Source organism: Alosa sapidissima, chromosome 20, assembly GCF_018492685.1.
Source record: "Alosa sapidissima isolate fAloSap1 chromosome 20, fAloSap1.pri, whole genome shotgun sequence".
NCBI lineage: Eukaryota > Metazoa > Chordata > Actinopteri > Clupeiformes > Clupeidae > Alosa > Alosa sapidissima.
Window position 1 is genome coordinate 4087135 of NC_055976.1, and position 13117 is coordinate 4100251.

At 46.1% G+C, this 13117-nt stretch overlaps 1 protein-coding gene across 7 annotated transcripts in view; it reads left to right on the forward strand.

Annotated features, from left to right (window-relative positions):
- fgf13a (fibroblast growth factor 13a) overlaps positions 1–13117 on the forward strand; it is a 98730-nt gene that overhangs the window by 56901 nt on the left and 28712 nt on the right. Inside the window, exons 1-2 of one of the 7 annotated variants that reach the window (XM_042074566.1) lie at positions 7876–8009; positions 8151–8203. The exons of 4 other annotated variants lie outside the window; for them this stretch is intronic. In XM_042074566.1, coding sequence (XP_041930500.1) covers positions 7987–8009; positions 8151–8203 — 76 coding nt within the window. In that variant the 5' untranslated portion in view covers positions 7876–7986. Of the gene's footprint in view, positions 1–7420; positions 7772–7875; positions 8010–8150; positions 8204–9613; positions 10793–13117 lie in introns of those variants that run through there. 2 more of the 7 variants (XM_042074568.1, XM_042074565.1) reach the window with 2 other exon arrangements.

Below are 13117 nucleotides of genomic sequence, written 5' to 3' on the forward strand. Positions count from 1 at the left end.
GAGGGCTGGCAAGGAGGTGAGACTCCCAGGACTCCCAGGAGCTCAGCTGGGGCGGCGTGACGCAGGGGCTAGAAGGTCAGACTCCTGCAGGCAGATGACACAGGGAGAGACTCACAGTAAAAATATGGGGAATGAGGGACGTTTTCACCAAAGTGCGACTGGAGTCGGTGTGAACCGTCTAAAAATATGCCAGCATAGATAGATAGATAGATAGATACTTTATTGATCCCCAAGGGGAAATTCAAGCATGTTCTCAAAGGTAAATGTGTCTACAGTAATTCTGTTGTTTTTTCTTCCACATTGCAATATTCCACATCACAAGATGGCTGTTTTGAGTTCTGCGTCATTCTGCACCGTCCACTTCTCATCTGATGAGACTCACTCTGTCTCTCTGAGGACTGGCCTGAGGTCAGCTGCCAGCGCTTGGACATGCCAGGCTCTCCGTGCCACGCTTACACACGGAGGGCAGTCAGGGACAGCGAGAGGCCAGACACCTTCAGAAAGCACCCGGAGGGCATCTGATGGGTGCACGTTGGGGGAAAACTGCCTTCAATCAGAGCGCTGCTTGTGCCCCATCACCCTGCACTATTCTATTTCCAGTGCCAGGAGAGAAGTTGATGTGATTTGTGCTATTTTCTGATGGTGTGGGAGAGCGGTTGCTACGCTTAGTTCTCTGCAGCCACATCAGCACAGGTGCCTGTGAATGAAACCGACAGGGCTGCCATTGGCCAGTGGGCTGAAAACGACAGGGCTGGCATTGGCCAGTGGGCTGCTTCGGAGGCGTCATTTTTCTCCTTCGCAACTTATAATAACAGACTTTAAAAGCACTGAAAATAGAATGTTCCTCTACTTTCATGGAGTCTTGCCTATTTGTTTCAGCTGATGGAATGCAGGGTATGAGAGATGCTGGCTCTTTATGATGCCTTCAGAATCACCTCAATGCTTCTAGTCCAGATACCTTTTGCATACTGCACCTTTAACAGCACTTAAATCACTTGCTGTTTCAGTGCGAATGATGTAGGCCCCATATCAGTTTTCCATCTCTTCGTTTCCTTCACTGGCCCTCTACTTCTCTCTCTCTCTCTCTCTCTCTCTCTCTCTCAATCTCTTACTCCCCCACTCTCCTCCATTGCCTCTTTAACAATACACACGGTAGTTGAGACCACCTCCATTTATACCAGTGTCTGACTGATTCTGAATGTAGGTCGGTCGGGCCACACGCTCAATGTCCAGCTCTCTCACTAAGTCTCTGCTGTGATGTGGATCGGAGCTGTGCATAAGTAATTCATGCTGAACGTCTGCAGATGGAGTAGGCGCTCATGATTATTGCAGACGCGGATCCTCACAGAGACTCCTCCACCGCACAATCAGAGCTCCTCACTCTCATCCACACGCCCCACCCCCACCCTCCCTTCACAGTCACCAGGCAGGAGGAACCTGCAGGGCCCACTCTGTTCAGGAAACGGGGAGGAGATCCTCCACATCTATCTAATGTCTGAAAAATACATGCCGCTGCTCCATTCACCTTGCTTTTCATGGATATTTTATGCTGCAGTTGCAGAGTGCTTCATGCATTCAAAGGTCTGAGGATTTGGGCTGGCGGGTAGGATTCTAGGCTATGTCAGTGAAACAGGGGCTGGTGAGGACAGAAGGGGAGTAAACTTTAGGTGTTCTAAGGACAGACTGTTGCATCCATTGCTAGCATGTTTACTCCCATGTTTGAGGATTCAGCTTGAAGTCTGATGCAGGACTGCTTCTGGTTATGTGGATTACGTCTGCAGTGTGTATTGCTGGAGAGTTGAAGTGTTAGGTTAATGACTCGGAACAACTCTAACTCTTCTGTCCTCTGCTCTGTAGACATACTCACAATCACCATCAGTCAGGCAGAGTAATTATGTGCTTGTGTGTGAGTGTGTGTGTGTGTGTGTGAGTGTGAGTGAGTGCAGGCGCATTGTGGCTCACCTTTCCTAAACTCTTAGCTCCCTTTTGGTCGAATCACGGCAAACTAGGGTAGAATCTCAGTGCAACCCAGAAACAGAAATAATCTGTGCTCACTGCATGCTGAAGTGCCTGGCTGGCCTCATTCAAAAGTTACACAAGTAGCAAAGTGGCTGCAAGAGAACTTCTCCTCGGCTCAGATGGGTCGCTGCAGGCTTGTCTAGGTTTACCTTGATAGATAAGCTTGTAAGTGACCGTTATTGACCACAGTTGGCCCTCAGAGCTGTCAACAGTCTCTTTTATCAGTAATCGGTGAAATACGATCTCCGTGACCTCCACTGACTTGCCAATCAAGACCTGCAGTAAAGACCCCCCCCCCATCCCATCCATCTCCGGTGTAATTTGACCTCAGTGTCATTGACTATACAGTAAAACACACAGCCAACTGTAATGCAAGTTCACTTCAATCATGGAATGCCATTGGTAATTCTGTGACAAATTAACACCCTGCCACAGATTCTGGTGAAGTGAGAACATAATGTAGCATATACTTCTATGATGAAGAGCTTTGAAGAGCTTGGCTTAGCTTTGCCAGAGATGGTGTAGCTGCATCCACAGGGAAAGTAAGAAAGAGAGAGAGAGAGAGAGAGAGAGAGAGAGAGAGAGAGAGAGAGAGAGAGAGAGAGAGAGAGGGAGCAAGAGAGAGGGAGAGATGGTGTGTTAGCTTGGGACATGCAGGGCTGATGCCTGTGTGCATAGGAGGCTCTTCTTGCTCTTTGTATCTTCCCCCTGCTGCCCCCTCAACATGGATCCTGGTCCATGTGCCTTCTTGTGCCTTTGAACCTTTTGTGTAGCTCCCACTGGGTCTACAGGTCCTTGGCAACTCTCTGCTCTCTGTGTTGCTTTCATCAGGATGCCATTACCCTGACCTGCCACTGCTGCCTCTGCTCAGGTTAGAGATTTGTCCTGCAGGATGAGAGCCCTGCTCTAGCTCTGCTAGGTCTGCCTGCAGACCTCTTTGCCAATAAGCAACAACTGTGCAAGGGGTCATTCTAGCCGTTACTCTGTTGTCATTCTAACTGGGTAGCCCTGCGTTCAGTTCGACAGGAACGGTGTTCCTCTGTGTAGAACAGAAAAATGATGCTGTTATTGATTGGAGTTGTAGTCCTTTGAAATACAAACAGTTGTGTGCGTAGGGGCCTTGTTCGCAGTGCATTGATTAGTGCTCGACTCTCAACTTAGTCTTTAAACTAAGAAAATAACTGCTGGCGCTGATGACAAAGCCACTCGATCCTGTGTCTCCTCAGTGAGACTCCACGGTAATCCCACATGATGTTCTCCATGTGCTCCACTCCCTCTCCAAGTCTCCATAGCTCAGTGTCACTCTCCACCATTGTGGGGGCAGCTAAAGACTCGCCGCCTCTCTGGGCCCGGTAATGAGTGTGATCCTGAGCCATTATGATTCAATAAAGCACACCCTCACCTTAAGGTTGCCAGATCTGCAGCAGACCGCCGCGGCTGCCGCGCTCCTAATTATGTTTGACAGGTGCGGAGCGGCTAAATGCTGTCGCCATTCTCCTGGGTGACAATAGTTGCTGTAATAGTATCTAATGTGTTGAACTGACTGGATTGTACACGGTGAAATACTCAACAGACATGGTGAAGGAGATCTGACTAGAGTGGAGAAATATGGGAAGCTCTCTCGTCTGCATTGGCATGGTGTTACATCATTGTGTTTACGAACCATTACGCTCATACACCCCACCCCACCCCATCCCCATACCTGCAGTCTGTACCCTTGGATGATAAATCCAAGCACAACATGAATAGTATTACAAGGAAACAGGCCCTTCAGGGTTGTTGACTGTCATAGTGAATTGTCATTTCTGATAGTATAGTTCTGTTGCATCAGGGTTTACTGATATGAAATACCCTGGTCTTGATAATGTCAAAAATGCAATGTTCCCTTTGTCTCTCACTGCCACCTGTCTGGACTGTCTCTCGCTCCTTCTTTAACGCCAGGTTCACCTGTTCTCTACCTCCTCATCTCTCGCTCCTTCTTTAACGCCAGGTTCACCTGTTCTCTACCTCCTCATCTCTTCCTCCACCACGTCCTGTCCATTCTGGTGTCTGAGGACAGTACAGAGGTCTCCATGTAATCTCCTGTACATTTTTCTGCACTGAGTGTGGGTTGAAAATGGGGTCCACACACACACACACACGCACACACACACACACACATACACACACACACACATATGCACACACCCCTTTTTCCCATCCCCCCGTCACACAATCACACGACTCTCCATGCGCTCCCTCTCCCCACCTCTCCAGCATGCGTATAGGCAGTGTCGCCATGACAACGGCTGCAATTGTCATGGCACTGGCAGCTCACGGTCTGTTCTTCACTCAAGCAGCTTTGCTCCTAAACAGATGCTACGTGTCCTCTTGGAGGAACCAGCAGCAGTAGCTCTTGTGTTCACATCTCATTTCCATTCATTGATCATCGTTCTGTGCACTAGACCAGAATACATGAGAGCCACAGCTGCAGCTCTCAGAATGAGTGCTGTATTTATGAATGCGTTTGTTAGCACTCAATGCCCAATATAGTAGTCTAAAGTCATTGCTGACGTATATGAAATATCTGATTCCAAACCTGCATTGCTTTTGTGAATAAAACTATGGGTTTTTCATAGTAAAACAGCATTATATATTAATCAATATATATTAAACAGCAGTCAATATATCTCCAAAGAGTAAAACAGTAATATATCAGAGGTCAAAGCATCGTCTCATGGAGCGCACTGCACCCACTTGAGATTCCTTTGTGCTCCAGTGTCTCCATCTAGTGGTCATACTCTGTAACAACACATAGGAGAGTGTAGCCGCAAATAGGGGATGATGTCATTGTTTCCTGGCACTCAAACATGAGGCAGGCAGCGTTTTGCTGCTACTCCAATGTTCACAGCTTGAGCAACACAGAGTAAGGGGACAGGCATGGCCATCTGTGGGCCTGTGTTTGTCAGCAGGGCTGGACAAAGCTCAGCAACAGTCTCAGACTGCAGAGAAGCTGCTGACCAAATACTCAACACCTTGATCAGCGATGCAGATTAAGACTCTATGACATGCTCTTAATGAAGGTTTGCCATAGACACAGTGTTTTTGACACAGTAACGGTGTCCTTGGCACCACACTCTGGATGTGTGTCAGTCCCTTGTATAGGTCCTGCTATGTCTGGGAAGTAGCCGAATGTTGCCAGAACGCCATAGGCTATGGAAAACTGCGCATAACACATCTACTGACAGCCAGTGCTGTATCAGGCACCGTGTGTTGCGTATGAAATAAAGCTGTGCTCTGGTGTGTTGGAGCACTGAGCTGACCACCTGATGTTTGTACTTAGGATCTTGTTCATGATATTAAATTAGCAAATTGATTTAGCCTAGTTTGCCTGTTTCATGACCGCATACCAGCACAATGTGTCAGCACAGCAGTAGACACTGTAGTGAAAGCATGAGGTGTCATCATGGTGAAGGAAATAGTGTAGTCATGTTTTACCTCTAAAACCTCTTTGATGTTTTGTGATGCTCATCAGATGACCCCTGGATGGCACTGAGTCTTCGCCATGTATTAGTAAAAATACCTGCGGCCCCAGACTAGCCAGGGGCGGTGCTGTGTGAATGAGCTGCCCCTTAGTGGACTGTGAAAGTCGCCGCAGGCAGAGTTGCATGGCCGTGCCTGCCGGCCGACCCTGGGGCTGTCAGCGCGGGACACTTTGAAGCGGCTGGCATCGTTACCCCGCGGCCGGGCACCTTGTGGTGGCAGCAGTGGACAGGGATCCTGACAGCGCCGGGCAGCCGCTCTCCCTCCGCTTTAATTGGTTTCCACGACAAGGACCTTATGTGAGAGCAGAGAGCTGTGAGAGGGCCGAGCCAAGGTCAGACCAGGTGCTCCAGTCATCCCAGCCCCACCCCCACCCTCCTAGCCCGACTCCTCTGTCAGGGCCCAGGGGCCTCGGGTGTCCAGCACGGGCAGGAGAGCATTGACAGCAGTGGTGAGAGACAGGGTTACATGGCCAAGTCTGTGGACGCAGGGAGATTACACATTACACCCGCTGGGAGCCTGGGGCGAGAGTATATTACAGGATGTTCAAAGCTGGCTAAACCACACAGAGAGGTAGAGGTTGTGATAAAGATATGCATTTCAAACACTCACATAACAACACGAACGTTAATGTCCTAATTAGGTATAGCCAGTAACTCACTTTTTGAAACAATGTGCAATTTTTTCTAGAAGGTTTTTTGTATTTTAATAAATAGTTATCCTGCATTAGGCGATCACATTTCATATATTCAGAAATATGAATGTAGTAAGGTTTATTGAGTGAAACAGAATACATGTCAGTGTTTAGCCACGTGATATTGCCATCAGTGTCATTTCCTGTTTATGTATGCAAGCAATCAATGTCATACATCCGTTTTTGCTCATGTTATGCCTTTTAATGTAAGGCCATATTTATGTCGATCATGGATGAAGGACGACCTGCAGTTTTTTTTTTTTTTTTTTCATTGTAAGGCTTAAGTTGAAAATAATGACACTATACAGCACATCCGTCGGCAGATTTTAAATGGCACATTTAGCACTGTATCAATTTGAATAATTGCAGCAAAATGACACAGAAACTTGTTTCGGGGCAGAAATCCTCTCCCCGCTGTGCCGTCATATTGACTCAGCGGGAGAAAAGTTTATGGCCTGTAATGCATTTATTCGATCGTAGAATAGCCGCAATGTCATGTATCAGCAATAGACGCGTAGGCCTATAGCAGTAATAGATGTCAAAACACCGGTCACTTGCCGCCATCTAGCGATCAACTCTGAAACATACAGTAGAAGGCTTGTTTTAGCCCAGGTGTTGATTTTCTGGTGATTAATTAGTGATCACCAGTGATTCTGGTGATTAAAAAGTGATTCATTAAAAACAAACATTACCAACTCCCCTTTCTCTCACGCTGTAGGCTATTGTTGCTTCAGACTGATTGGTTATTAGCCTATTCCTAAATATTTCTAAAACTTTCTCACTGTTGATCATTTAGGCAGAAAAACCTATTGAACATAGCATAACTAATCATTTGTGTTGAGGAAAAACAGAATTTACTTATTATGATGATTTAATGTCAACGGCAGATTTTTAGTGGCAATTGAGATATTAACTAGACTACTGCTGAACTTTCAACATGTAAATACTACAGAATACTTTGAGTGAAAATAAAGCCCTAATTTCTTGCTCTGGGGGGTTAAGAACAGAACCAGGCTGCGCTTACATTGATGTCTATTGTCATCCGTTGATGTAGTTTGATGCTTTTCAGATGAAAGTGGAAGGGCCGGCCTAACTGGTTTACTCGGCGCATTAAAGGATCAGTTTACAGCCCGTTTTTGTAATGTGAGAGGAAAATATGCCCCTGAGTAGGAAGTACAATTTCAGGGCTGGCTTTCGATTGCTTTCTTCCCAAGACCAAGAGCGCCGCAGTTTAGTCAACACACGCCCTATGTTTGCCGGATCAACAGAGCCTGGCCCCATGAATCTTTAATGGCCGTTTTAGTCATAATAGCGAATCACTAATGTCCGTTAATGATCTCAGAGTACAATCGGCCCCGCCTAGATGGCTGCTCATTCCTGCCTCTAAGGATACTTTAGATATGGTTCAAACTTAGTAGGATCTTCTTGTGCTCGCTAACTGCTCCGGGACTGTTTGAGATCTTCAGAACTGCTTTTGTCCATTTTCTTGTGTCGCAAAAATGACTATGAATTTTCCTCTGAGAAAATCTACATCAGGTAGGCAACTCTGATTTCCTCCAGTTTTTCATATGGCTGTTTTTGTTCTTTTGATCCTTTAAGATTGTATTAACATGTATTTTTAATATGATGCCGCATGTACAAAAATGCCGCAACTCACGAGTTAGCTGTGAATTTTACAGTGGAGCTGTCCAGGGTGCTGATGTTATTCTGTTGCAAGAGAAACAGGCCCGTTTCGACCTTCTTGACTTGTTATGGAACTTTATAGAGGCTTGGGGTAACATTTTTTCTATAATAAATGCAACATTGTATTAAGACTTTGCCTTCATTAGTCCAGTGATACAAAATAAAAACAGCTTGAGCAGATCCTATTTGACAATGTCAACCTTGTCCTCAATCCTCATTGTCCCGGTTGAAGAATGACGCGGTATTGGGCGTTCTTGACACTGCCTTCATGCCTGTTTTCCTGCAGTGAGTATTACATCAATTCGTTTCTTTTTTTTTTTATTATTATTTAACTTATTTCTGTATTTTTCTGTATGCCTTGAAAGCTGGTGTCTATTAAGCTGTTGAACTATGCTGAATCAGTTAAGGAAAGTGTTCAGTAATATGATGCTGAGTAAACTAATCCATGGACTCACTTGCTTCAATGTCATATCAGTGAAGCAGATCACTCGGAGGTCAGAAAGTATCAAAAGGCATCTCTTCGCTGTGCCGCACAGATATCCCACTAATCCAGATTCGGTTGTAGTTTATCATCCCTTTGCATGAGCTGAGTGTGATCGTACAGTAGGTGGCACCACAGCTGAGCCTTTGTTCTCATTAATCACGCGGCTGGAGTATAGAGCACTGGAGAGGGAGGGAGGAAGGGGTGAGCACTTGGCAGTTGCCGATGGTAGGCTACAGACTTGAGCCCTGGTTATAGGGTGCGGTCTATCCGACTACTTTTGACGTTTGGTCTGATTTTGTAAGACAATGACTGCACGCAGAGCCTGCCACTACCCCTGGTCCATGATTAACCAAAATTATATTCATTTAATCAGTTAATTGACCAGTACAGTTAATTAGCATATCTTCTCAGTAGACTGAATAGGCTATTACATGCTGATAATGTGTGAAGAGATGACAGCACCTGTCATTGGTAGTTTTGTCCAATAAATCTGGTTTAGCGTTGTGATCTCTACAGTATCTGTACTCTGGCGGATCCTACATAACGGCTCTCTTGGGTGTACAGTTATGTATTGCTATACCCATGTATAATGCATATTTTCAGTAGGCTATTATATATTTTACAGAGGACTATTGTCAAGGTTAACTTGTGATGTTAGTCGGGTCTGGTCGGAAGTAGCCTAATGTACTTCGCTGTGTGAGCGTGTCCTGTGTGATGGATATACCCACAGCAGAGACAGCGCATGAACATATGGGCGACGCATTTCTTATGTTGTAGCAGTATGGTCATCATTATCTCCTCCCTATTAGATGTTGTTCATTTTGAGAATGTTGTAAAGTGATTAACTATTTCCTCACACGTTTTCCTTCGCATCGCCTACGTTACTTTCAGCCCAATACTGTAGGACATTTCGCGCCATGCTATCAGTGAAGCTGTCAGAGTCTTTCGACTTTCTGCTTAATACCAGAGGATAGGTTTGTTTGGGTGTCTGCCACTCGCCTAGATCGAACTTTATAACAACGTTCTCCGCGGTTAGGTGAGGGCGTAAAGCCAGGTGCTCCCCAGTCCTACCTTTGGTCTGCAACCAGTGACATAACGGTCTAATAAAAAAAAACTAAACGACTATAATTGGGGTGGGTGAGGGAAACGCGTCTGTTTCAAAGTGTACCCCAGGTGTAAAACTTGTATGCGTTTGTGGGACACACAAATCCACGTTACATGGTATACACTGTTTTTTTTTTTAGATAGCTACAGGCAGTTTTAATTTCTCACAAGAGTGGCCACGGCAACATAATAAAGAGGTAGAGTTGTTACACGAGGGGTGCGCTGCCGCTGACGGAGTCTCCAGATGACGTTATTGTAGTCCTGTATCTCCGTCCGTCTGCCCCTCGCGGTATTCCTCTGAGCGGGAGGCAACACAGAACACAGTGCAGAACGCTTCTCTGCCTCTTTGTACAGGATAGCGCATTTTATATGAAGCCCCCTACTCTGTGCTGTGACGTGACAGCCGAAGAGAGGCAATCAAAACATGTAATCAGTCGTTCCTCAGTATCCAGTATATCCAGTCTAGCTTTCTCTTCTTCTGTTATGGGCATCTAGGGGAAGCATTAACTAATGGCACGCTCAAAAATCACGCGACGATGGATGTGCTCTGTCGTTATTTGCTAACAGGTGTTTCTACTCGCTGCGCACGAGGAGTCCTCCGGTGTCACCTGCATCTCTGTTGACTTTTGCGTGAACCTTGGGTTTTTGTGGGATAGTGCAAAACGTTTTCAGCGTTCGGAAGATTGTATCATTAGTTGCGATGCTCTGATAATGGCATAGAGTTCACGGGAGACCGATGCCTCCCGCTGCAGTGGTTCTGCTGCATGCACACTCCTTAACATGTATCTTATGTTTTTTGAAGAAATCTGCTTGATCGGATAGTGATGCAGCATTTTCAACATGCTCTCAGTAAAGATGGCATTCTAAGCGAGAACTTATAAGAAACATTTGAACTCTTTGATTTCACATAACGTCTGTTTTAAGAATCTGTCTCGTCGTTTTGGAGGTAACAATGACTGCATTGTGCACTTGAGTGCTGAAATGGATGTCGAGGGTGCGTAAAAGCACGATTTTTGAGCAAAACACCACTCTGTTTGTGGGGCGACGCGCAGCGTAAACTGGAAGTTTTCTTTGGATCACCGACAAACTGGCTATGGCTGCTGCGATCGCCAGCTCCTTAATTCGGCAAAAGAGGCAGGCGAGGGAGCGAGAGAAGTCCAACGCATGTCGCTGTGTGAACAGTCCGAGTAAAGGGACCAAAGGGACGTGCGAGAAGCCCAGCAGGCTAAGCGTCTTCTCCCGGGTCAAACTCTTCGGCTCCAAGAAGAGGAGACGAAGACGACCAGGTGTGCTTATGATAACGTTACGTTCATGTTGTCACATCTTATTTCCATTTCACATGTTTAGTGTTATTGTTGGCATCTCTGCACCCGTGCACTGCAAACAGATATATGCACTACTTTGTCTCTCTACTTTAAGTTACATTCTGTGAAGTTGAAACCTTGACGCCTTTTCATAATGCATAATACACTACATAACACTTAAGCTATTCATTAATAAGCTGAAACATTCATGTGAGTGTCTATATCTTCAGTTAATCTATTCAAGTTTTCAGCATTGGTTTTCAGAAAAAAGTACAAGCCACACAAACAGCATACCTGTCGTGCATAACAACTCAAGTGATGCTTAAGCTAAAACTAGTGCTGTGTAGTTATGTCCACCTCCTCTTTCGCCTAATCCCAGGGGCAATGCGAAGACAATTGAAAGCCAGCTAAGCAGCTTTTGCGTGGGAGAGGACTCTCCATCAGTTTTTATCTTTGTATTTATATTCACTGCACTGTGAATTACTGTCCCTTCCCTCTACCATGCTCACCAGTTTGGTTGCCTGAATTCTGGTACCTCTGGCCAGCCTTTGAGAGGCTAATGTTTAATTTGATATTTCTTTGGCTATTGTAGTTTCACATTGCAGATCCACTGGTGTAGTAATTCACTTGAGGTCTGTGGAAAGGGCATAGGATAGCTGATTTGCATTAGGGTCTCCTTAAACAATGAAAAACAATGAAAGATTATCTGACCCCTCAAAATAGCTTTCTGACCCACTGGAGCACACACACACACACACACACACACACACACACACACAGTGTATGACGAGAAGGAGTGGAAGAGGAAAGCTGAGACATTGGGGGTTCACAGAACTTCCTTGTGTCTGGTGTGTGTGTGTGTGTGTGTGTGTTTGTCTGCTTGTATGTGACTGTGATGACCTCCCACAAATTGATCAGTTTCGTATGAGAACCTCAACACTCTGCTTTTACGTAACTTCTCATCTTCCACACCACATCCTCTCCTCTCCGTATCATTCCTTCTGTCTCCATCTCTCTCCCACTCCCATCTCCGTCACACTCTCTTTTGCAGCTCTGTAAGGAGGAGGCATTTGCCCAGCCCCTGTGATTTCAGATGCGGGGTTGCCCCCTCAGATGCGTGTGTGTGTGTGTGTGTGTGTGTGTGTGTGCGTGCCCATGGTCCCCAATAGCAGTGTCGGAGTGACTCCAGGCAGGCGGGGACTTTGGGAGGAGTGCTTATGTAACGCACGGGCTCGGCCTCGCGCCAGGAGACTTTCTCCAGTGTGATGCGAGCCCGAGAGCTGGTGCTGCGGAGACGGCTCTCTCTTCCTGTCTTCACACTCTCACACTTTCACCCAGTCCTCACACTCGAAAGAGAGACAGAGAGAGAGCGAGTGAGTGAGAGCAAGGGAAAGAGTGAGTCATTTTGTGTGTGAATGTATGTGAGAGAGAGTGAGAGTGTATGTGTGTGTGGTAGAAAGAAAGAACACATGAGAGAGAGAGGGAGAGAGAGAGAGAGATAAATCCTCAACATTAGCCTCTTCGTCTCATTTCTATTGTCTTCACTTATCAGTTCACAAAGCACTCTCCCATTTTCTCTGAAGTCACCTTTAATATAACTCATAGTTACTCCTGTAGTCCAATACCTCAGCACATCAGCCTGAGTGTAACTGGTCTCAACAGCTATAATAGTTTGTGATAGCAGTCTTTTAAAGATTTAGACGCTTGATAATACAATGCACTTCTCTGCCAACGCTGTTGGATTGGTTGCAGAAAGCTTTCTCCTGTTTCTCATCCTCAATGCATCATGTTAAGCGTCCACCCACTTTGCAGATCTTCATGTGAGCAACAGCAATCGAAGCACAAAACCAAGCAGTTTGAAAAAAGGTTGTCTACTTCCTGGGCACTTCAACGAAGGTTGGAAGCAGCCAGGTATCAGTGTGTAGAAAACAGTCGAGGCCTGCCAATTGGCAAGGCAACCTTTTGTGAGGGGAGTGTGAAAAGGCACAAGTGAAAGGCAGGGGAGATGAGAGGAGGAGATGAAAGCTTCTGTCGGCCAGACCAAAGGAGAAGCGATGTGGTGGTGGGGACAGAGGCTGGACGGAGCGGCCGGCGTACCTGCACAGACACAGATGGGGTGGAACGTGTCTCGCAGACTTCTCGCAGGCAAAATAAATCCTAGAAGCAGAGTCATTTAGTCTTGATGTTCGACCATATGGGCTTGCCGTAGGCTCGTTGCTGTTACAAAGCCAGTCAGGCTTGCTTGCATTTGTCATAATTAGCACTGTTAGGCTGTTTCATTTGGGTTCCAGTAATGGGCCTGGCTGC